The sequence below is a fragment of the Sinohyriopsis cumingii genome, chromosome 10 (genome assembly GCF_028554795.1).
Source record: "Sinohyriopsis cumingii isolate HCF-2022 chromosome 10, ASM2855479v2, whole genome shotgun sequence".
Classification (NCBI taxonomy): Eukaryota; Metazoa; Mollusca; class Bivalvia; order Unionida; family Unionidae; genus Sinohyriopsis; species Sinohyriopsis cumingii.
The window spans coordinates 103,981,040-104,008,368 of NC_142970.1; the positions used below are offsets into that span (position 1 = coordinate 103,981,040).

At 32.5% G+C, this 27,329-nt stretch overlaps 1 protein-coding gene across 1 annotated transcript in view; it reads left to right on the forward strand.

The window, feature by feature from the left end:
* Positions 1 to 23,102, forward strand: part of LOC149790755 (ADAM 17-like protease) — a 100,036-nt gene extending 76,934 nt beyond the window's left edge. The window contains exons 21-22 of the mRNA XM_089973260.1: positions 5,511 to 5,564; positions 9,421 to 23,102. Coding sequence (XP_089829386.1) covers positions 5,511 to 5,564; positions 9,421 to 9,543 — 177 coding nt within the window. The 3' untranslated portion in view covers positions 9,544 to 23,102. The remainder of the gene's footprint in view (positions 1 to 5,510; positions 5,565 to 9,420) is intronic.
* Positions 23,103 to 27,329: the final 4,227 nt, after the last annotated feature.

Consider the following 27,329-nt stretch of genomic DNA (forward strand, 5'->3'; position numbering starts at 1 on the left):
TAGTTTATGTGTAAGGGTTGGCAAAGATTATCAGAGTTCAAGTATAAAATATCTATTTCTTTAAAATCTATATAAAAGATACTCTTGCTAATTAGAGAAACTTAATCTACTATCTTGTCTCTAATATCGTCAGCATTTTCAAAATCTATAATTAATTATGTCCTGTAAATAATCCTTTAATTAATTTGCATGAACACAAATGTCTGTTCTCACTTACATAGACCATAGAGCTAGACCTGTTAAACCAAATGATTAATGTCTACAAGGCCATGGGGTGAGTGTGCTGTAAAGATTCAGCTTGTATTGTTTTGGAAGATATCAATTCTATTCAACATGACTATGTACAAAACTAGAAAATTGGAAATCAGTTCAATCATATAAAAAGTCCCTACTACAGTAGTTATGTAAAATGTTAGTAAAGTTGGCACAGTAGTTATGTAAAATTTTAGTAAAGTTAGCATAGTAGTTATGTAAAATTTTAGTAAAATTGGCATGGTAATGTAAAATGTTAGCAAAGTTGGCATAGTAGTTATGTAAAGTTTTAATAAAGTTGGCATAGTAGTTATGTAAAGTTTTAATAAAGTTGGCATAGTAGTTATGTAAAAATTTTAGCAAAGTTGGCATAGTAGTTATGTACAATTTTAGTAAAGTTGGCATAGTAGTTATGTACAATTTTTGTTAAGTACCAATTGTCCAAAAATTATTATTGCTGTTGATTCAAAAATGGTGTGTATTTGGTGATTACACTTTCTAATCAATGACATCTTAGTATTCCAAGACAAGGAATTATCAAACGTAAAGAAAGTGGTTTGCTGCCAACAGTGAGAAATTCACTGTGATTTTTATGGTACCAATTTTAGATTTTGTATTAGCTGTAAACCACACATTTAAAGGCATAATAAACAATGGTCCTTCTGTGGAAGCAGCATCACTCTTCCCCAATCTACAAATTACTGCCAAACAATTTTTTTTTGTGGCAAAACCATGCAAATTAATACCTATGAAAATAAATGAGTTTACAGTAATTAGTGAGAAAACACCAAACACAAATGACAAAACATGTTTTACAGGTCAGTCTGCTTGGACGATGGTTTGTGTCAGTAGAAAAAGAAAAGGGCTGATGAAATGGTGGCTCATGTTCTCTGACCTTGCTTAGAAACTTTGGAACCATCAGCTTGGCTGGTGATCAGCATTTACATTGTATTAATCTTTTATTGATGAAAGACGAAGATCTTTCCATAATGTTAGTGTATATAAAGTTTTGCAAAAATTCAGTTTGCTCACTATATTTTCTTAAAATGTATATGCACTAAATTTAAACTCGTTAACCCCTGGAGATTCTGTTCATTTTTGCTTGAAATAGGGGTAGGAAACACATTTGAGGGTTATGTTTTGCAATGAAGTACATGATGCATTTAACTTGACTGCCACCTAATGAAATGGGATCCATACAGTGGACCCTCTCTTACATAGTGTTAGAACTGGTCGGCCTGGTGTCAGGATAATGTGACTGGGTGGGACAGGATGCTACATGTCTGCAGCATGATGCCCCAGTGCTAGACATCACTATAAACTTCCACACTGCAGACATTGTAGCTATATGACTGAAATTTAAAGCTACGTTAAAAATCCAAATCACACACACACACTCTCTCTTATAAGGCTACTATTGCAATTGGAAAGGGGTCTTATAAGAGGAGTGACCTTTCCAGAGGGGGGTTACATACATGTGAGTGTGTGTGTGTGGTTTTGGATTTTTAATGTAGCTGTACAAAAAATTGTCATCACTATGATATCTGCAGTGTGGCAGTTTATTGTGATGTCTAGCACTGAGGCATCATGCTGTAGACATATGGCATCATATCTCACCCAGTCATATTATCCTGACACCAGGCCGACTAGTCCTAACACTAACCTCTTAATGCTGAGCACCAAGTGGGGCAGTTCAAATAACTTTTTTATTATAAATCTTTGGTATGGCTGAGCTGGGATTGCATCCCACAACCTCCTATAGCTGAGGTTGATGCTCTAACCACTTAGACCACTGTCCAGATGTGAGAAATAATTACATAATGTATATATTTGCTTATAAGATGAGTGCAACTGCACACTTCAAAGACCCAGATATGCTGTCACATAATGCACCAGCAGATCTGGGTCTATGCAGTTTTGTTTGGAGTATTCAGTAGAACAAACAACATAGACCCCAATCTGCAGGTGCATTATGGTACAGCGGATCAGGATCTTTGTTGTTTGCAGTTTGACTCGACTTATAAGTGAGTATATATGATATAATGTATGAAAGGTATAACTAATTCTAAGTTATCATATTTTCATTTACAAATTAAATCCATGTAATGCAGTAAATTTGACAAAACTTGCATAAATTTTATGAAATGTGATTTTTTAAATACTTATTATCAATAGTGGCGCAACACCATTTGAAAAAGTCTTGATAATTAAATTTGTATACAGACATCTGGTTATCATTTCTCAGGCAGTTCTGTTATTCCTCTGATGCAAAATGTAGACAAACTGTTTTTGTTTTTTTTCTTTTTGACATAAAATAAGAAGCAACGATGAAAGGACTCTCTGTCTGTCTCACTTTCTCTCTGAGTGGTCTAAAGCATTAAACATTATTGATCACTGCCATCTTGCCTGTGTGGATTTGAATCTTGGCTCAGCCGATGTGGGGATATGAGAAAGCTTGCTGGAGGTTTCCATGGGTTGTTGGTCCTTACAGGGGTTTTCCTGGGTTCCTCCTCCACCAGTTATATATAGTCTATCGTGTGCTGAAAAATGGTGTTAAACCCACAACAGTGACTTACATGGGTATTGACTATAGAATTTGACAGATGGGATATTTAACTTAACTCATAACATCTCTATGTTGTGTATGTGCTTAGAAATGGTTGAAGAACATAACTGTGATGTTTCTTGGTGATTAATCTTATTATAATTAAAAACAAAATTACCAAGCTTTTGTGACAAGCCTATTGTTTAGTTAAAATCACATGTGATCCTGAAAATTATAATTAATTACTTCATAACACTAGAAAGGAACTATTTATGTATTCATGTACCTTTCTTTTGTTTTGACAATATTTGTAAATGATAGTAAAACTATAGTACTGCTATTATTAATTGAAAGGCGGTATATTTTGTATGCCTGGAACATATTTATAAGTAAGAGAATTAAACTTCGTATTCTACGGGATTCATGAAGTAATGAAGGTTGAAAATTGTTACACACTACATATTAATGTCCTTTGCTTCACTGTGGCCATTCGTGCAGTATGTAATTAATTTATAGGCATCATGACTAGACGAATCCTGTAAAATTCTTAATTAATTGTTTTATTATCAGAATCCTCCATATGTTTTAATCCTGTAAGACTTTGTGAGATCTTGGGACATAGTGCTAATGTTGAATGTCCGAATGAAGAAGTAAAAATTCAGTCTTAAAATTAAAGCATCTCCAGGTACTCATCACTTGTTCAACCCCAGCAGAAAGTCTTTTCTTGCCTGTGGCCTCAAAACATCTACTTTCTTGAAATTCAGACAAAACCCACATCAATCTGAGCTTTGATTACACATGTGCTGTAATTGGTGTACTTTTTATGTATTTTGTAATTTGTTTTTTCACCGTCTGTCTATAAAAATCATAATTAAATGTGACAGGATTTTTGGGCATGTAAAACTTGGGCAAAATTGAGGATGATTGGTAGAAAAGGTAAAGAAGAGAATCGAAATGTTCTGCATTCATTTCCAAATTAGAATAAAGGGAAAGGCAAAACAAGTATGGTAAAAATGAAGACAAAATGTAGACTGCAGTATTTAAAAATTTTTTTATGGGGAATTAGGATCTTAGTAGGAAATCCTTGTGATGGGGAGGCTTGATAATGACCAGAGCTGCTCCTGTATTAATTAATTTTCACAAAAAATATAAATTCTTCAAGCATTATATAATTTTAATTTCCGCAATAAATATAAATTCTTCCAGCATTATATAATTTTAATTTCTGAAATAACTATAAATTCTTCCAGCATTATATAATTTTAATTTCTGCAATAAATATAAATTCTTCCATCATTATGTAATTTTAACAGTTGTTGCTGAGTCACACAATAAATATAAATTCTTCCAGCATTATATAATTTTAACAGTTGTTGCTGAGTCACACAATAAATATAAATTCTTCCAGCATTATATAATTTTAACAGTTGTTGCTGAGTCACACAATAAATATAAATTCTTCCAGCATTATATAATTTTAACAGTTATTGCTGAGTCACACGACAGCACAGTTTGATACAATTTCTTTGTTTATTCAAATAACCATGTCCTGAACAGCGTTATTTAGTGGACAAGGAAATTATAGAATTGGGGATGTATTCTGCTGTGACTAGGTTTAAAGCATATAATACACTAAAAAATATTTATTGCAGAAATTAAATTTTTCAAGCAGGTGTGATAATGATATGTGTTTGGATTTCTTGAATACACAAAAAATAGTTAAATTTGCATGTATTTTGTTTTCTAAATGTTAAATCTTATGAAATCATACATAATTGTTAAATTGGTTAAGTATTTAATTGAGGCATTAAAGACAAGAGACAGGACAAATGTTTTTATTGCAGCTAATACTTTAGAAAAACTATTTTGCTACAGTTTTATTCTTGTAATTCATTGTCATACTTGTTTTTATTGATGTAATGATACATGATGAAATATTGATGTTTTTTTTAAACTTGAACACATTTGTTTAAGTTTATAAGTAAATAATTGTCATTTAATGTTGACTGCTTAAAATATTCAAGGGAAATGTTTTTTATATTATCAGTTTATTACTATGTATTGGTTATAATCTCATACAAAATAAGCGATTGGAGATGAAGAAAAAATATAATCACTATTTTTAATCATGCAGGAAATCCTTTGGTCATGTAATTTTAAAAGGTCATAATCTTGTTTTCTTACTTGAGAATCTTCCCATATTCTTTAGTTCACCCTTATCTTTCTCTGGAGAATGAAGAACAAATAATATGTGTAATTGCTTCTTGCCTTCACAATATCAACTGTTTTTGCTGCTTATAAGCCTTAATATTGCTCTAGGGTGTCCTTCACTAAGTTGGTCAATATCACAAGCACCAATGACCAGTGACCAATGGTCAAGTAGTCTTCTTATTTCATTAATATAAAATAATATACTACAACTTTGGCATTTTCTGTTATAAATAAAAGTCATGAGTGAATTCAATTCTTGGATAATATCTTTTTTAATGTTTGTACTGTTTATGCTTTTTACAAGATATTTTTTTAAAATTTTAGATGCAATTGGGTTTTGGTTACCAATAGTGAACACTGAGGCTACGTCTACATTACTGACAAAGTCATGCCAACAGCAAGGACTTTTGTTCTGCTGAATGGTCAGAGTTTAATATCATGCTAATAAAAATCTTTTGCTTATGATAGAAATATATATAGTTATATGTATTATATATTTTAGGATAGAAAGAGGGAAAGAAAAGAGAAGCAGGCCAGACTTTGGAAGAGTAAATCTGTGAGTGAATTATTACCTGCATATTGGTTTTGTTTGTAAAAAATGTTTATGACTTTTCATGAAGTCCTATTCATTAAGTCCTATGGTATTCTGTGAATATTTTTTGTGAAAGGATGTTAATTTTGTGTTATTAAATTTTATTGAATGGAATGCATTTTCTACCATGTAATTGGCAGTAAACAGCAACATGATGCTCATCTGGTATTTTTTATACAATTTCATGTTTTTTTAACTTGTTTTTCTCTTACTCTTTCAAACCTGATAAAATTATTATTTTTGTCAAATACGAAAAATAATGTTTACAAATTTAATTATCATTTTGGGAAGAGATTGTTTACAAAAACACTAAAGGACCCAATATTGAAAAGTGCTCCAGCAATATCTATATTATTATCAATATTGAATTCATCAGATGTAGTTTTGCTAAAACAGCATGTACAATCACACATTTGTATTCTTGGAAACAAATAATGACTATTAAACATTTTTAGGCATCCTTATGTAGATGAATTTCTTAGATTATCATATAAAGTTGTTTGGAGCTTTATTTTTTGAATTTTCACTTTTCAGACGTTATTAAAGCAAACCATGTTAGCACAGTTATGCTGCATGTGTTCAAATAACCAAGTGAATTATGGTGTAGTTCAGCTTATTATATCTTTATGTAGTTTCAAAGTTTTTTTATATAGAATTTTATAAGTTTAATAGTATCTTATTTGTGATTTTACATTTTAATTTTTTAAGTGCACAGCGTGCATCTTACATTGAATTCTCTTGCCCAACTCCTGGAACAAACTCAAAAAATAGGCATGAAGCAAGCTCAGATTTTTAAGGTACTTGCCCACAGGCAAGTGCAAATAATTGTTAGAGAGAAGGAGAAAGGGGTCGTGTTCCATTTGTAATGTTTTATGTTATACAAAGTTTTAGTTCTTGCATTCCGACCACAGTATAAGTATCTTTATCCTTTTTTTATATGTAGCGTGTTCTTCTGGTTTTTTCATCTTTTGTATGTCACTTCCATCTTGTTGTCAGTCCCATGTTCAGTCTTGCATTTTCATCTTTTGTATGTCACTTCCATCTTGTCAGTGCCATGTTCAGTCTTGCATTTTCTTGTGCAGACATGATAATGTGAATATTTACTATTTAAATCAAGTTTTTACAAATAAGGAATAATTTTTAGATAATTTAGTTTGTTGGTTACACTTTAATTATAATATATGTGCTTATATGGGATTCACCAACTTCAAAGTCCTAACTCAGCCTAGGGCACATTGTTAGCTTGCTGATTCAAAGCAATTGGCTTGTCTAAGATTGTTTTTGATGTATGTCACAGATTTTAATGTGATTAGGTGTCAGTTTAAAAGTCACTCATCTTGAACTATTAACCACCAGGGGTATTTTATTTAAAGCGTGATTAACAGACCAAAAACATAGTACCCGCAGTAGGTGTTTACATGTTTTGTATGCGATAATTACTGAAGACCGATACATACTTATTGCATGGCAGAGAAATAAATGGATTAAAAAAAATAGGAGTTCTCAATCCAAAAACTCAGCTTGTCAAATATTTTCATGCATGTCACCAGTTTCAAGGTGACTATACGATTATTCCTAAGTTACTGGATAATATAAATGTTCATAAATCCTTCAGTTGTGAATATTAATAAATCAATTACAAACATTCTGGCTTTCATTGTTGTCGATGTACTCAATGAGATGAGTCTGTCTGGACAAAAAATAAATTTCCTTAAGATATCCCATATTTATATTTATTATTCATATTGGATTATAATATTTATGACAAGTTCAGGTTCCCATGGCTATGTTTAATTTTCTAACCAGCTTGCCCTGAGCAAGCTGATTTTTGTCATAAAAAAGACATTCGTAACTAATTTTTATGAAATAAGTTTTGCAAGAACTATTTTAAATTTTTTTTGCCAGTTTAAAGATTTAATGCAAAATTAATGAGCTGTAGAATCTCTAAGAATCCAATAGTTTGAGTTTTGTGTATTGGAATTAATAATCCAGTAATTGAGTTTTGTGTATTGGAATAATTAATAATCCAGTAATTGAGTTTGGTGTATTGGAATTAAGAATCCAGTAATTGAGTTTTGTGTACTGGAATTAAGAATCCAGTATTTGAGTTTTGTGTACTTGGAATTAAGAGTCCAGTGTTTTGAGTTTTGTGTATTGGAATTAATAATCCAGTAATTGCGTTTTGTGTATTGGAATTAAGAATCCAGTATTTGAGTTTTGTGTACTGGAATTAAGAATCCAGTATTTGAGTTTTGTGTACTTGAAATTAAGAATCCAATGTTTTGAGTTTTGTGTATTGGAATTAAGAATCCAGTAATTGAGTTTTGTGGATTGAAATTAAGAATTCATTATTTTGAGTTTTGTGTATTGCCATCATGTATGGCGGGAGAGACTGGAGGTACATTGACATGGTAATGACTGATGCCATTAACAAATAATGAATAACAAAAATTGTTTCACAGTTTTGATAAAAGTAATATAAGCCATGTGAAAGAAAATGACACAGTCAGAGAAGGTATAAAAGACTTATGAAATCTTGGATTGGTTGTACATGATGTTTGCTGCAGAAATCATTCTGATCTTGATAACTGTGCCATAATGAAATATTATATTGCCAACATACCCTTTGACCATTTGCCATTCATTTACCAACATAGCCATTTAACATTCACTATTCATTTACCAACATAGCCATTTACCATTCATTTACCAACATAGCCATTTAACATTCACTATTCATTTACCAACAAACCCTTATACCAGTTGCCATTAATTTACCAAAATGCCCATTTACCATTCATTTACCAACACATCCATTTACTAACACATCCATTTACCATTATCATTCATTTACCAACATACCCTTTTACTACTTGCCATTGATTTACCAACATACCCTTTTAACATTTACCATTCATTTACCAAAATACCCATTTATCATTTACTATTATTTTATGGACATACCCTTTTACAATTCGCCATTCAGTTACCAACATACCCTTTTGCATTTGCCATTCAGTTACCAACATACCCTATTACCATTCAGTGACCAATATTCCCTTTTACATTTACCATTCAGTTACCAATATGCCCTTTTACCATTTGCCATTCATTTACCAAAACACTCATTATCCATTTACTATTCATTTACCAACATACCCTATTACCATTCAGTGACCTTTTACATTTACCAATCAGTTACCAGCACACTCATCCATTTGCTATTCATTTACCAACATACACTTGTACCATTTGCCATTAATTTACTGACATAACCATTTACCATTCATTTACCAACATACCCTTTTCTTTGTGAATTTGGTAAGAGGAGTCTGTCATTTTAAACCTTTGTAAATTTTATTATTTTATTAATGACGTTGATAAACTACAAAATGTTTTTCAAGGTATAAATAATTCTGTCTGAAACTTATCCGATGTGTTCATAGATCACAGTATGATTTCTGATGAGTTGGGGGTGGGGTGGAGGGTGAACACTTAGAAGAATAACAATTGGCCTTAAGTATTTATTGCAAAAATAAGCTTTCTAAGTGTCTTAGCAACATGTCGGGTTGAATATGGTATTTGGAATTTCTTGTATATTTCAGGTGATCTGTATTTGTATTGACATGTACCAGTACACCTCAAGAAAAATCATCCAAAGTTTCTTCTGCTTAGTATTATTTTTCTGCAGTTCCGTTAACTTTTTGTCCTTTGTTTGTGTCATTGATGTGGGCACCAGCATTTTACATATGTTTTCCATTCCCCATATTAAAACTTTTATCATCATTTTTTGCTTACAATTATTACCATTATTTTGTAGAACCGTGCATTGTTTCTTGACGAGGACAGAAGTAGGATCAGAAGAATTCCAAATATGAGGTCTTCACGACATCATGGCAGCGTTGTGCGACATTTTGGACATGATAATGAGACAGTCCTTTAGTAGCCAGATGGATTTATTCCCCTCCTTGCCCAACTGAAGTTACTCTCCTTGTCCATGTTTGACAAGAGTTATTCTCCTTGGCTAAATCTAATAAGAGTTATTCTCCTTGATTTTTTCTGTCCTCACATTGCTTGCTAAATTAATTACTATTTTTTTTAGACCTTTTAGTGCTCAGTTGATATGCACCTGTGTTTCTTTATGGAGTTACAATGACTAGCTCTGTATTTTTGTACCTTCATTTAGCTCAGAATTCTAAATTATTCTCCCCCCCCCCACCAATCTGGTTTTAAATTTATAAATACTGTGTACCATATTCAGCAAAATACCATCACTACTAAAAAATATAACTGGTGAACTTCATGAGGTTAAAGCTCACTATGTTAAGTACACACAAATGATGACATAAATAATGTTTCATCATGTGTATGTACAGTACGGAAGAATTAGCTCTCTGTTCCTGTGTAATGGTTGGGAACTCTCCACTCTGCAGGTTCCTTATCTGTCCAGATATGGCTTCCCCAAGTTTAACTCCATTGCAAGATCCATTTTTGAGACTAGTTGTATAAATGTGTAAATTTTTAAGAAGTTAAATACCTGACATTTCACAAATTATCATCTTTAAGGAATTTGGACACTTCAACGATGCTAAAAAAAATGAACAGCATATCCAGCCAGATTCTAAAAATGTATTTTTTTAATTCTGAAATATATTCAAACTAAACTTGTCTAATATCTGCAGTCATGAAAAAAACTGAAAATGCAAAACAGTTTTTAGCTCTACTGGGCCTAGACTAGAAGAACTTGTGGGATAGCAAGTTATCTGTTGTCCGACATCCACCTGCCTGTCTGATTGTTAGTTCAAACCTGTTATCATTACTCTGCCTCAACTACATGGAAGATTGCCATGAAACTTTACACACATATGCATCCCTTAGTTTGTTCAAAATGGAAAGAGTGCTGTTTGCACATTCTTGAAAATCTTGTTATAGATGCTCCTCCTGAATGGATGTTCATATCAGCATGGGGATTTTACTAAAATACATCTTACTATGGTCAGGTCAGTCGTAAATGAAATGGATGGTCATATTGACATGTTTTTTTATACTAAAATCTTACTATTTCAGGGCAGTCCTAAATGAAATGGATGGTCATATTGACATGGTTTTTTATACTAAAATATCACTATTTCAGGTCAGTCCTAAACGAAATGATGCTGATCTTCTGTCCAATATAAAAATCTCGAAAATCATGTGATATACTCCTTCTGAATGGAAAGTCATAAGATGCAGTTTTCACCAAAAGACTTCTAATGATATCTGGTTGGTTCCAAATAAAAATGTTGATGTTCTGTCCTTTCCTGTATGGCAACAGCAATGGCCGTCTAGTTGAATCTAAATGAAATGCTGCCATTCTGATATCCATTATCTTGAAAATTGTTCCAATGTAATGTCTAATATGGACACGATATGAAAATGTTGTTATTGCTACTCCCCCTGAATGTAAAGACATATTGATTCATTATGATCTTTAGTTGGTTCTAAATTAAAATGGTGACAATTGATCTCCACTATGGCTGCCATGGTGGCAGTTTTGTAAATCTTAAAACTTGTTTTTGTTACACCTGAATATTTTCAACCTTGGGTTTTCACCAAAAGACTTAATGTACTGGATCCCAAATGAAAATGGTGCCAATCTTACATCAGGCATGGCTGCCACAGTGGTTAGTTTGAAAATTTTGGTATTGCTCAAAAATATCAGCGATGGTTTCAGTACTTGTCATTTAAAATGAAGAAATGGTCATATCTGAAATTCCTGGAAATTCTTCTTGGACAGTATAGATTCAGTCCCTTTGAGGGACTCTTGTCTGTTGACCTTATGAAAAAATATGTCACTAAGTGCCAAAACTTTGCCTTAGCTCCTTTGTCTTCCATTTACAATTCTTCCTCAAATAACTTTGCCTGTCTGACAAAGGGTAATTTTAATCAAGCTGTATACAAAATGTTCATGCCTGCCTTGGGCTTTGGTTCCAAATCTTCTTGCATGTAGAGGGTTTGTATAATTCAATGTAGATGCTGATTATAGATCTACAACATCATTCCAACACGTACAGATATACAGGCTATACAGTTACATAGTAATTTCCCCAGTCAAGTATGGTACACACAGCTGACACTCAATTTACGCCATATATGTGATGCTGATGTTCTCTGGTAAATTGAAAGTAATTTTCACCATAGGATACTTGTAAATTAAGGAACTTCTTGGGCAAATTATACCTCAGTGTTCTCAAGCAATCATTATTTATGCACAATTTTCAAACAAATTAATACGTACAATAATTCATTGCATCAGTAAGCGATGAGATACGTGCACATCTACATATGTGAGTACCGTGCAAGTCACAGCACAATGCACCAGTGATAAAGTAAAGACCAGCACAGGTTGAATGTTATTCTTTATTGTAAATGGCATTAAAGTGAAAACACATAAATTAAATTGGTGTATAGGGATCACCATCTTTGCATGCAAGTACTCCTCTTCAATACTTATAAATTGTAATATTGGACGAAGAAAATCTCATCTGTTTGAGTGGAAGATAATGAAATTATAAATAAAATCTTAGTGTTATTAAAATGTTGATTCCCATGATTTACATGCATATTTTGAAATATTTTCTGGGGTTGTTGTATAATCAAATTCTTTGACAAATCTACAGTGCCTAAAATTTTATTAAATTTTTTGGCTCCACCATGACTGTTATAGGAGTTTGTATAGTATTCTGTGTATCCATTTCTTCATTATATTTTGGTAATGTTTGCATGTAGTTTATTGTATGCACTCTGGAGGGGCATCCATCTTCTATGATGAGTTTTGTTGTTTTTTAATAAGCATAACACTTTTTAGTTTTTTGAAGTGTAAATTTTTACTGGTGTACATTGAAATATTTTCTAGATTTGAAATCTAAACAACGTCTGTCAAAAATAGTAACTTTTTGCTGCGTGATTTTGAAGAGCGTATTCAGGATTATTTGGTTTGTAAAATATTTCTCTCATTTCATATAAACATTTTTTACAATCCTGTGGCATAATTTCTTAGTGCACCAAGAAAATGAACTATGAATTGATGATTTTTCATTTTCAAGCTGGTACCGGTGATGACAGTGACATTGTTTTTGTAGGTAATTTTCTTAAAATATAGAATGGTATGCGTTTCCAACATTGTGCATAAATTTAATGCTGAGTTTCAAAAACAAACAGATTCATGGTCATATCTATGAGAGATTGTATTCACTACATGATCGTCTAAAATACTAAAGCTCAATTTCAGTTATTATATTTATTATAGGATTTGGAAGGTATGGAAGTTTCCACATACAAACACACTCATGTATTGTAAGCATGTCCATATTATTTTTGTATGCATTAAATATAATATTAATTTTTAGGATCACAACAAAGTTTACTTGGTCATGGAACCATATATATAAATGACCAATCTTCATTCACTTCATTGGTCACATAGCCAGATCTGTCACTGACTTCACCAGTGTTTGTCACTTCACTTATGTGTCACTAACTTCACCAGTGTTTGTCACTCCACCTGTGTGACACTAACTTTAAAGTATTTGTCACTCCACGTGTGTCACTAACTTTAAAGTCTTTGTCACTCCACCTGTCTGTCACTAACTTTAAAGTGTTTGTCACTCCACCTATATGTCACTAACTTTACTAGTGTTTGTCACTCCACCTATGTGTCACTAACTTTAAAGTGTTTGTCACTCGACCTATGTGTCACTAACTTTAAAGTGTTTGTCACTCGACCTGTGTGTCACTGACTTCACCAGTGTTTGTCACTCCACCTGTGTGTCACTAACTTTTAAAGTGTTTGTCACTCCACCTATCTGTCACTAACTTTACTAGTGTTTGTCACTCGACTAGTCTGTTACTAACTTCACCAATCTATCATACAGTAGTTACATATTCAGAATTGCAATTGATTTATGAGCGCTTCATTTATGAGTATATGCAGATGGTTACATAATTGGACAGTTTTTTCATAAAAGTTTAAATATTGTAATTAACCTATTAAGTTATTTTGAGAAGTAAAAGAGTACATTGGGCATGAATCCATTTTATCTTTAAAGAGCCCAATATTTTTTAATGCAGGTCAAACTTATAATTTTGAGCATTGACTTAACATAGCACATTTATATTGGATTAATAATGTCAATTACACAGTAGTATAACTTTTTAATTACTTTATAGTTGTCCATTCTTTAAATAACATGAAAACATGCCCTAATAAATCATTTTTTAAATAACAGATAAGTATATGCCCTTCAAACTCATTCTTTACATAACATGACATCATGTCTGTGTGAGTTATTTTTTGCAAAACATGACATCATGTCCATGTGAGTTATTCTTTACATAACAGATGACACAGTGCCCTTATGACCCATTCTTTCAAGCTGGGGCCTCTTTTATCTAGAAGTAATTAAGTGTATAGTCAGTATTTTCATGTGCTCTCATATATACTTGCTTATAAGTCAAGTACATCTGCAGACTTCACAGACAGGATTGGTTGTTGCATAATGCATTGTAAGATCTGGGTCTATACAGATTGTTAGGAGTAATTAGTAGAACTAACAACACAACCTGATCTGCTGGCGCAGATCAGGGTCTGTTCTTTGCAGATGGACTTGACTTTCAAATGGTACTTACTGTTATGTGTCTCATTCATTCCATCAAAAATAAGCACATTTAATTACATTATAATCCATTGATACCAGAATCCTTTCCCCACAAATAAACTCGTATAAAACTAGTCCATTTTACTTGTATTTTGTAAACATGACAGCAGTAAAAAAAATAAGCACATGATTTGTGGGATCCACATCATAGAGGAAAATCTTTTTAGCAAGGGACACCTCGATTTCCATATTTTAACAAATATCAGGGATATTTTCTTTATATGCAGCACATGTTATGAATTTTCTTCACACTTAGATTTTCATTTATAGCCACTTTTTCTAAGGTGTATGTTTCTGTAATATATATATATATATATATATATATAGCAACATGAGAAAATGTCCCTGTGCAATATGATGCCATTTTAGAAAATTTACTTCATATAGAAGAATTTGTAATATCATTACATTGTATCATGTATTTACATCATTATTTACACCATTGTTTCAATATTGTTGATCATGACATCAAGTGTATTATGATATTCAGGAATGACTTTTTTTATATAGGAAAGACAAAAACTGTCAGAATTCCAGTTTTTACCCTGCATGGAATGTTTTCTCATGCTGTGAATTTATAATGTTTGTATATGTTTCAAAGGGATACGCATAATGTAGACATACTTGTTTATAGCTTTTAATATATGTTAGTTTTCATCAAGTATAGAATAAATTTACATATGGACCTGTACTTATGTATGCAATTTGATGCACAATTTTTATCAAGTCTGTCTTGCCCAAAGCTAAACATTGTGTTTGCTGTAGGTTATTTACCTGTGCATTCTACTTCTATCTGCATTCTAGATTAAGCTCAATGTTGAACTTATTAAACTACTGCCTCAGCAGAAAGGAGGTTATTAAATGACTGCCTCAGCAGAAAGGGGTTTATTAAATGGCTGACTCAGCAGAAAGAGGGTTATTAAATGATTGACTCGGCAGAAAGGGGCCATTAAACAGCTGACTCAGTAGAAAGGTGGTCTTCTTTCTAAAATGGTAAAATGTTTCTTCATCTGTATTGTTCTTTACAAATACCAGAACTGGTTATACTTCTTGTACAATCCTTAAAATGTAATAGTTATAAGTGTGTATAAGTGTACAATATATCATGCGTACAAGTACTTGGATTTTTCAGACTGGTTATTAAATATTTATTAAATATTTAGGTGGTGTTTGGGATTTGAGTATTTGCAAGCACATTCAAAAATGCAACTGAAGCTGTGAGAGTAAACAAATTCAGTCCTTTTATTGATTATGAATCTTGTTCCTACATGATATGTCACGTATACACACATATATGTTGGGTCCAACTGCTAACAACGTAGACCTGGATCTGACATTGCAAATTACGCTACAGATGAGTCTTGTCTTGTTCTGCTCATTAATCCTTAAATCTTGCATTGATCCACATCTGTGATTTGAGATCATTGTCTTCTTATGCACTTTGTTATTGGATCAGACCTATACATGATTTAAGATGGTATTTATTTCGTACACGATATATAATTCTGGTAACCAGGTTTTACAAAGATTTGCTCAAAGTTATGAAGGTCTTTGCGACATTTTACAAGGAATTAGAAGGAAAATTACATAAAAGCTGAGATTAATATCTATTAAATAGCAAGAATGGTGAATTTTTGAATTGCACACCAGCAATTAGTAACACACTTAAGCACTGGTATGAGAATCTGCTTTAGCTTCAGGTTTTGACAACACTTATGGATGATGTTAAGCTTTGGCATCAATATTTAAGTAATTTGATAACCGTGAGAGCTCCATACCTAACTGTAAGCTGTCTATTTTAGCAGATTAGGAAGGGAAGATAACAGCATATGTATATATACCATTACACCACCTGAATCTATCAAAGAGTTAAGTCAACTCCTCGTGCAATATTGATGCTGTCATTCACTGATCAAAGTCGGCAAGGGTATGGGACTACAACTGTCAATCACTGATCAAAGTCGGCAGGGATATGGGACTACAACTGTCAATCACTGATCAAAGTTGGCAGGGGTATGGGACTACAACTGTCAATCATTGTTTAAAGTCAGCAGGGGTATGGGACTACAACTGTCATTCACTGATCAAAGTCGGCAGAGGTATGGGACTACAACTGTCAATCACTGATCAAAGTTGGCAGGGGTATGGGACTACAACTGTCAATCAGTATTTAAAGTCGACAGGGGTATGGGACTACAACTGTCAATCACTGATTAAAGTTGACGGGTATGGGACTACAACTGTCAATCACTGATCAAAGTCGGCAGGGGTATGGGACTACAACTGCCAATCACTGATCAAAGTCCGCAGGGATATGGGACTGCAGCTGTCAATCACTGATCCGAGTCAGCAAGGGTTTGGGACTACAACTGTATGTAAAGAAAAGCTTCAGTCAGACCTTAATGTTAAGACGGTTAACTTTCAAGACTTAAAACACATTTTATGGTTTGTCAGTACATTAATACTGAAATCTCGGGGTTTTTTTCTAGTACAGGGCAAATTCTATCTGAAAAACTGGCAAATACCTGAGTGATGGAATCTCTGATTTTAGAGACAAATATTGAACATAACTGGCTAAAAGTTGAATATTAATTTTTGTGTATGAACTGCATAAAAGTTCATTATTGATTTTCCAGTGTCGTTTTTGTTATATTAGTTATTTCTTTTCTTTAATTCAACATATTACACTGGAGATTACGTGGATGTACCTTTCCAAGTAGAACAAGTGCTTTTATGTGTACTCTTATATGAACTTTGAATTTCTAGTTTTGGTTAATTTTTTTGACTTGATACTTGGCTAGAGGTCCTATTCAGATTACCTTATAATTATCATTAGCCAATTAGATATCAAGTCTTCAACATCAAACAACCAATCAGAAACTATTTGTATGTGCAGGTTAGGTATGGTTGGCAGTATTGTGGACCACACAGTGTCAGGTGCCTTGTTTATCCTGTGTTTCATTTTGTAAGTTTAACTTTTAATTATTCATTTATCAAACTTTTCTTTCCTTTATTCAGTTTTATTTTGAATGGGGGAACACTGTGGATTACCTGTGTTTATATGTTTGTATGAGTATGGTTTCATGACACATCAGTACAATCCTGATTATATAGTATCCAAGTATAAACTAGATAGCAAAAATGCATGAGACAAAATCTTTGCCAAAAGACAATTTCCATGAATCTAAAGTAAAGATGCATCATGAGACAAAAGATAAATGGTAAAAAATTTAAAAAAGATAGAGTTTTAAAGAGTTGGAAATCTTAAATTTACAAAGTCCAAATTTTCTGTATATACTATGCTCTTTTAAAATGTCAAGAGTTCTTGTAAGCTGAAACATCATCACAGAATGCAACCTATGGTAACAGGTTACCTCCATTACTTGCATCTTATGACATGTAAACTTTTAGAGCCTACAGTTACACTATTTTTTAATGTGTCTTCAGTTTTATATAAACTGGGATGTCATCATTTAGTATAAACATATAACCAGACAAACCTAATTGTTTTCAAAGTTACTAAAGCTGTAATTTCAATAGCTGATTACCTAAACATGACAGTTCTCGACTCTTTAAATCTTAAGCATACTTTAGTTATATAAGATACAGTTTAAAGACTGAGTTTTAGAATATTGCCTTTGGATGATTTATGTGTTGATTCCTTTGCTTTTGTGGATTATCTATATGAATTACTTCCTGTTTATTTGTCTTTGTACATTCTTCATTTTCTACCTTCATATTGTATCCCTAGGTACCACAGGTTTGAAAACCTTTTGATAAACCTCTGGATTTCTTTTATATGTGCACTAGTACTCTGGGTTAAACTTATACCAATTTTTGATACAGATAAATTTTATAAATATAACTGTAAAATATTTACAGACCATACCTTATCTTATTTTTGACCAGTAGCTAGAATTTATGGTGTAATTATACTCAATGTAATGCCTTTTATTTTATTTTTATTTTACTTTCGATAAAGATTTTTATTTTTATACTTAGAAAGAAGTCATATTTTAGGTCTTTTGAAAAATGTTCTTGGAATAGATGTACTGAATTATTAGTGCTTTTGATGCACTTTAAATCTTGATTTTAAATTTTCATTGTATATTCTGTTGGTTTTTTTATAAATTAAAAAATTATCTATGGAGTGTTTATATTTTCAGATGTAAATTTGAAGTTCTTTATTCACATTTAAATGTGTAGGGATTAATTCTGTTAGATAAGATGATTCCAAATTGTAACCTCATTCATAGGAGCTATGACTAAAACATTGTTAAAGTTACGTTAAAAATCCAAATCACACACACACATTCATAGGAGCTAAAACAATTGTTCTGTATTGTGAGTTGGAGTTCTTTATATTGAAATATGTTATAAGCAAACCTGTTTTATAATGAGACGTGGTTTTAATAAAACTATAACAATGAGATATTTAGCTAATTGGTTTTTACTCTGCTTAAATGAAACTCAAGTAAATTAAATTGAACAACAATGACTGAACACAATTGAGGATCACAGTGGTATAAAGGGAATGTAAGGAATTTATTGTCTTATATGAATGCAAGGTTTATGTGGAATCAATTGTGAAGGACCTCATTTGGAGGTAAGGTACTCTAGAATTTTAGTGAAATTGGATCCTATTAAAATCCAAATAGTAAAATGCCTTTTCTAATAATTCCTCTTTTACATGACTATTTTTTTTTTGGCACTCTGTTCTAAAGGGGTAAGAGGGCTTTTATTAGCTTTCTGTGTGTGTGTTCAGAATTGCACATGTGATGTATGTGGTCTGAACAGTTATATAAATTTATAAAATAGCATTTTGATTCATATTGCTACATTGAACAAATTATTGCACCAATACAAATAAGTACTCTGTATTGATGTATATGAGAATCGCTGGACCTATACAAAAGTACACAAAATATTACATTATTACAAATAAGTACTCTGTACTGATGTATATAAGAATGTGGCTAGACCTATGCAAACGTACACAAAATATTACATTATTACAAATAAGTACTCTGTACTGATGTATATAAGAATGTGGCTAGACCTATGGAAACGTACACAAAATATTACATTATTACAAATATTACTCTGTACTGATGTATATAAGAATGTGGCTAGACCTATACAAAAGTACACTAAATATTACACCATGACAAGTAGGTAATTTGTACTGATGTATATAAAAATGTGGCTGGACCTATGCAAACATACACAAAATATTACATTATTACAAATAGGTACTCTGTACTGACCTATATAAGAATGGCTGGACCTTTTCAAAAGTACACAAAATATTACATCATTACAAATAGGTACTCTGTACTGTTGTATATAAGAATGTGGCTAGACCTATGCAAACGTACACAAAATATTACATTATTACAAATAGGTACTCTGTACTGACCTATATAAGAATGGCTGGACCTTTTCAAAAGTACACAAAATATTACATCATTACAAATAAGTACTCTGTACTGATGTATATAAGAATGTGGCTAGACCTATACAAAAGTACACAAAATATTACATCATTACAAATAGGTACTCTGTACTGTTGTATATAAGAATGTGGCTAGACCTATACAAAAGTACACTAAATATTACACCATGACAAGTAGGTAATTTGTACTGATGTATATAAAAATGTGGCTGGACCTATGCAAACGTACACAAAATATTACATTATTACAAATAGGTACTCTGTACTGACCTATATAAGAATGGCTGGACCTTTTCACAAGTACACAAAATATTACATCATTACAAATAGGTACTCTGTATTGACCTATATAAGAATGGCTGGACCTTTTCAAAAGTACACAAAATATTACATCATTACAAATAGGTACTCTGTATTGATGTATATAAGAATGTGGCTAGACCTATGCAAACGTACACAAAATATTACATTATTACAAATAGGTACTCTGTACTGACCTATATAAGAATGGCTGGACCTTTTCAAAAGTACACAAAATATTACATCATTACAAATAGGTACTCTGTATTGATGTATATAAGAATGTGGCTAGACCTATACAAAAGTACACAAAATATTACATTATTACAAATAGGTACTCTGTACTGACCTATATAAGAATGGCTGGACCTTTTCAAAAGTACACAAAATATTACATTATTACAAATAGGTACTCTGTATTGATGTATATAAGAATGTGGCTAGACCTATACAAAAGTACACTAAATATTACATTATTACAAATATTACTCTGTACTGATGTATATAAGAATGTGGCTGGACCTATACAAAAGTACACAAAATATTACATTATTACAAATAGGTACTCTGTACTGATGTATAAAAGGATGGCTGGACCTATACAAAAGTACACTAAGGTAATTTTAATTTGCCATCCAGAGAAAATATATTGAGATTTTTGACTTGGTAAACTTCTTAGATACATTAGCTTTTATTTTCTTTAAATTGGCTATAAATTACAATTTTATTTTCTTGAATAATTTATTTTAATGTGGCGACTACATAGCTGATTATGCACACAAAATTGTTCTGTTAAGCTCACAAGTCATAAATGTCACTGTTTGACTTTTTTTTTGTTTCAAACATCTAAGTACTTTTTTGTTGCTAAGTCATAGTCAAAATCAAAATAAAATGCAGAAATCCATATTGAATCATAATTGCATTGAATAACATTGCATTTGTGAACTTCTGTTTGTTTTATCTTGCCATGGCTGATTGAAAGATGCACTGGTGTAAACTTTCTATTTCTGCTATGCAAAACAGAGGCATTTTTATTTCTATATTTTCAGTGTAATACACCGAGAAGGTGATAACAGATTAAAGGCATGTGTGGACAGGAGATTAAAAATAGGAATCCCATCCACACCCCTTTTCCAGAATATAGACACAAACCTATCTTAGTAAACCAAAGGTGTCATATACATAGTGAATTCAAACCATGCATTTATGTAATCCAGTACTGAATCCAGGAATATAGTTATATCAACAGCATTTCTTCAATGAACAGTTTTTTGAAGGTGGTTTAAAATTTTCTGTGAAACTTGTATATCTTTGATATAGTGTTAATTTTGTACATGTACGTGTTTTTGCCTTTAACATGAGAATAGTAAATTTCCTTTTCTAACATGATCATAAATTGAACAGCCAATTGCTTTTGTAACAGGAATTAAGTCAAATAGTAGATTGCCATGTCTAACATGGGTATCAGATTAGGTAGTAATTTCCTTTTGTAACATGGGCATTGAATTGAATACAAAAAAATTGCTTTTTCTAACATGGGCATTGGATTTAATGGTATATTGCCTTTCCTAACATGGGCATTGAACTGAATGATAAATTGCTTTTTCTAACATGGGCATCAGATTGAATGGTAAATTGCCTTTCCTAACATGGCCATCAAATCTAATGGTATATTGCCTTTCCTGACATGGGCATTGAAACGAATGGTAAATTGGCTTTCCTAAGATTGCTATCAACTTGAATGGTAAATTGGCTTTTTTTACATCAGTTGAATGGTAAATTGCCTTTCCTGGCATGGGAATCAAATTGAATTGTATATTGCCTTTCCCTACAAGAGCATCAAATTGAATAGTAAATTGCCTTTCCAAACATAGGCATCAAATTAAATGGTATATTGCCTTTTCTAACTTAGACATCAAATTGAATGAAATATTGCCTTTCCTAACATGAAAGGGCATCAAATTGAATGGTAAATTGCCTTTTTTGTCATGGTTATAAAATTTAATTGCAATCCTGAAAACAGAACTTGTGGATTTTAGGGATTTAATTTGTCTTTTGATGTATTTGATTATTTTTGCTTGCTTTTGCTGAAAGATATACATGTACAAATGAAAAGAAAGGGAGGCAAGTCATACACATTTATTTATCTATTGTCAGTTTCACAAGTAGTTCTTCTGCCTTATTGACAACAACATTTCATATGCTGGTGTAATGTGGTCTTTTATGGTGAAGAAAACCAGGGGACCAGTAATTCCATTCAACCCAACTTTCACACGACAGAGATTCACACTAACCAGGGTCACAATAATTAATGGAACTAATAAATTTGGAAAAAATGCAGAGAAGTTAATTTAAGTGAAAGCACAGATAGATTATAGTATTTATTGTTAGCAATGAAAAATAGAAAATAATAACTCGGGAGACAAGTCAAAAGGAATAATATCTGGTCCCTCCATACAGATAATTGGAGGGTATGAATTCCACCCATTTCTGTAAAATGATCAAGTAACTGAAATAACTAAGGTCATAACAGAGTTACATCCCTTTTTGGAATGTGCTGTGCAAGAGCTTCTTTAACTTGACTATATATATATATATATATATATATATATATATATATATATATATATATATATATATATATATATATTAGAAAAGAACTAATAAGAACACAATTTCACAGTTCTGAACTAAGTTACCATTGGAAGACCTTAACAGAGAGTGGTCATTAGTTTACTTAACATATGTAAATGGTATGGTTAGAGTTATAAAATACATCAGAACAGAATAAAGGATTAAAACCAATCATGCTGTTTCCTGAATTTGTAGTCCTGTGATTTTGTAACTTGATTGTACTGTTTTTTGACATGATGTTTCAGTCACTGGAAATCCATATGATAAAATGAATAAGATTCTTGTTGACTGTAATAATTTTTCCTTGTACAGTCTTGTTTGTTGTTTGAGATCAAATGATGTCCATGTCTGATCTGAGTGTTACTTTTATCATTAGATTCGTCAATTAATCACATAACCAATATATAACAACCTTTATCCTCTGATGTTCACATTTCTTTCCTTCACATCTTTTCTCTTTTATTATGCCCCCACTGCTTGCAGCTGGGTAATCTTGATAGTCCTCTCCATCTGTCAGTATGTCCTATCCATCTGTCAATATGTCCTATCCATCTGTCAATATGTCCTGTCCATCTGTCAATATGTCCTGTCCATCTGTCAATATGTCCTATCAATCTGTCAATATGTCCTGTCCATCTGTCAATATGTCCTGTCCATTTGTCTGTCAGGTTTGTCCATTTGTCAATATGTCCTGTCCATTTATCTGTCAGGTTTGTCCTAATCTCTGTCTTTCGGTATGTTATATCATCCCAAGAAGCTTGCCAATAAGATTACACTGTCTGCTCAATGTTGACAGGTATTTTGGACTTTTACTTCTCATGAATCTTACTTAACACTGTTTAGTAAAATTCACCTTTTGTATGCACATATAGACGACCTCATTCATTTCTCAGACCATTAAAGCAGTTTTTCAAACTTTATTTACACAGTTGTAAAACTTTCTGGACTAAGTTTAGTTAAAAATATCACATGTGGCAGACAAGTAAGATTTGGTAGGCATATGTGCATGACCTGATAATGCCATTGTAGCAGTATATTTAACATTGCAAATTTTTGAACTTATTTAGACTTGGACTTGTTGGTCTGCATTTTACATGTTAAACAATAAGAAATATTGTTTTCTTTTTCCTTTTTTAAAATTTTTTTTTTAAAATAACCAGGGTTTTTCAGACCATTTTTGTTTGTATTTTTCCATAGGATCTTGGCTCTAAATGATGTGAACTAGGAACCAATTAATGCAAAAATGTAAGAACACTTTGTGTAGCCAAAAATAATGTACTTAATATCTTCACTTATTTTACACTTTGTGCACAAAAACAGTACAGATAGCAGCTTTGGTGTTTTAATTTTCATTGGAAATGTTTTCTAAATATTATTCCTTCTCTCTCTCTCTCTCTTTCTCTCTCTCTCTCTCTCATTTTATTCAAACTTAGTATAAAGGCCTTTACCACTAAGATCTGGGATGATTTCAGTTTTTGGGTGACATCTATGTATAAATAGTAAAATGTGACCTTGCCACCAGGTGTCAGCATGATCATTACTTAGGTATTACTTTGGAAAACCATTGTATTAGCTGCTTTACTAAATATCCATTAAAGGAACAATGGAAAGATAAAAAATCTGTACAAATAATTAATGAAAGGATTAAGTAAAGAAATGATCTGGCATCTAATTGGTTGACCTTTCTGTCACCAAAAAGGCTGTATTTCTGAGCAAATTTTAAAACATATTTTGTATATAGGCTTCAGGCATTGGCATGATGGGTGAGTTTAGTTATCTATGAAGAGAACTATGAAATAAACTGCTACCAATCTTTGTGGACAGCTTTCACTTGGGCTAAGAAGAAGCCTATTGATTTGCAGGTCAAAAGGTCAGAAGTCAAGGCCATTACAACTGAAAGAAGAAATATGGTTTCTGCCCCCAAAAATAACATTATATTCCTACTCTTCAGACCTGGACCATACTTTCTGGTTTACTTAAATTTGGGTAAGGAAGAAGTTTTAAGTGTCAAAAGACCAAGGTCACTTTCAAAGAAGTAAAATGGTTTCTGCACAACAATTTTAGTTAACTACATAGAAAACTATGAAACGTGTTGCACTTATAGTGTGCCATTCACATTCCATAATATGCCATTCATAGTACTTTTGATTATTTGGATTGCCATGAAATTTATTAAGTGTTAATGTTCATCACCTACAGATTTCAATATTGACAAAACACTTTGCTCCCATTATTGTAGGGTTTTCACATGAACACTTTGTATGATGCCTAGTTGGTCTTAAATGAAAATAGTGCTGATCTTGCATCTAGTATAGCTGCCTTGGTGGCCATCTTAAAAATTTTGTCTTTGTTGAGGAATATCAGAGATGGTTTCAACACTGCATTTAAAAAGAAGAAACAGTCTTTGATTCCTCTGAATTCTTTTCATCCAGCAGAATGTCTGTCCCTTCAAAGTGACTCTTTTGTTCAGGTTGCCATTCTTTATGTCTTATGACTTAATGCAGTGTATGACATAATCTTGTTAGCACAATGGTTCATGCATTGTTTTCTTTTTTAATGAATTGCAATGAATCTTGGCAAATATTATAGTAGTCATCTGAAGGTAAGCATGTCAACAAATCATTGTACTTGTCAATGAGCAGTATTTTGAGTTATTACCTTAAAAAAAAATAATTGCAACTTGTAGTTCAATTCTGTGAATAGCTCGGTCTTGTGAATGAATCTAATCTCTCATTTTGTAATGGATGGCCATGAAACGTGGTAAAAGTGTTTATGGGGAAAAAAGTTTAAAGTGACAAAGGGTCAAACGTTTATAGGGACAAAGGGTTAGACGTTTATAGGAACAAATGGCCAAAAAGTTTTTATGGAAAAAGGGTCGACTTTGTATTGGGACAAGGGGAAAATCTAATGTCAGAGTATTTATCTACAATACAAGACATGCCTTAACAATCCAGCAACTGCTTTTTAATTATGATCCAATACACCACAGCTGCTTTGTGATTACTACTCAGCACACATATCTGTACAGAAACAGTTTCTTGATTACTATCTAATCACACACTGCTACTGTGCAACACACCACAACTGCTTTGTGATTACTACCTAATCACACACTTCTACAGTTCAACACACAACTGCTTTGTGATTGCTATCTAATCACACACTTCTACTGTGCAACACACCACAACTGCTTTGTGATTACTACCTAATCACACACTTCTACAGTTCAACACACAACTGCTTTGTGATTGCTATCTAATCACACACTTCTACTGTGCAACACACCACAACTGCTTTGTGATTACTACCTAATCACACACTTCTACAGTTCAACACACAACTGCTTTGTGATTGCTATCTAATCACACACTTCTACTGTGCAACACACCACAACTGCTTTGTGATTACTACCTAATCACACACTGCTACTGTGCAACACACCACAACTGCTTTGTGATTACTATCTAATTACACACTTCTACTGTGCAACACACCACAACTGCTTTGTGATTACTACCTAATCACACACTGCTACTGTGCAACACACCACAACTGCTTTGTGATTACTACCTAATCACACACTTCTACAGTTCAACACACAACTGCTTTGTGATTGCTATCTAATCACACACTGCTACTGTGCAACACACCACAACTGCTTTGTGATTACTATCTAATTACACACTGCTACTGTCCAACACACAACTGCTTTGTGATTACTATTCAGCACACATATCTGTACAGAAACAGATTCTTAATTACTATCTAATCACACACTGCTACTGTCAAACAAAGAAGTAGGAGTGTTTACACACATTATACAAAATATATATGGTACTCCCTCATTGTAATATCCTCATTATAATGCTGTCAGTATGAGCCATCAATTATACTGCCTTGTAGTGAGACTGCCTTATAATGGAGTACATTATACATATAATATCACGATTACATAATGAAATAGGGTCCATGATCATACCCACCTTAAAACAGGAATGGTGTTGTAATGAAGGGTTTTATTGTGAGGGAGTACTGCACTGTCATACATACCATCTCTAAAAAGTGGGAAGTGTTTATAGACATGGTTATACCCTATCACACAAATGTGGGAAGTGTTTATAGACATGGTTATACCCTATCACACAAATGTAGGAAGTGTTTTTAGACATGGCTATACCCTATCACCCAAATGTAGGAAGTGTTTATAGACATGGTTATACCCTATCACACAAATGTAGGAAGTGTTTATAGACATGGTTATACCCTATCACACAAATGTAGGAAGTGTTTATAGACATGGTTATACCCTATCACCCAAATGTAGGAAGTGTTTATAGACATGGCTATACCGTATCACGCAAAGGTAGGAAGTGTTTATAGACATGGCTATACCGTATCACGCAAAGGTAGGAAGTGTTTATAGACATGGCTATACCCTATCACACAAATGTAGGAAGTGTTTATAGACATGGCTGTACCCTATCACACAAATGTAGGAAGTGTTTATAGACATGGCTATACCGTATCACACAAATGTAGGAAGTGTTTATAGACATGGCTATACCCTATCACACAAATGTAGGAAGTGTTTATAGACATGGCTATACCGTATCACACAAATGTAGGAAGTGTTTATAGACATGG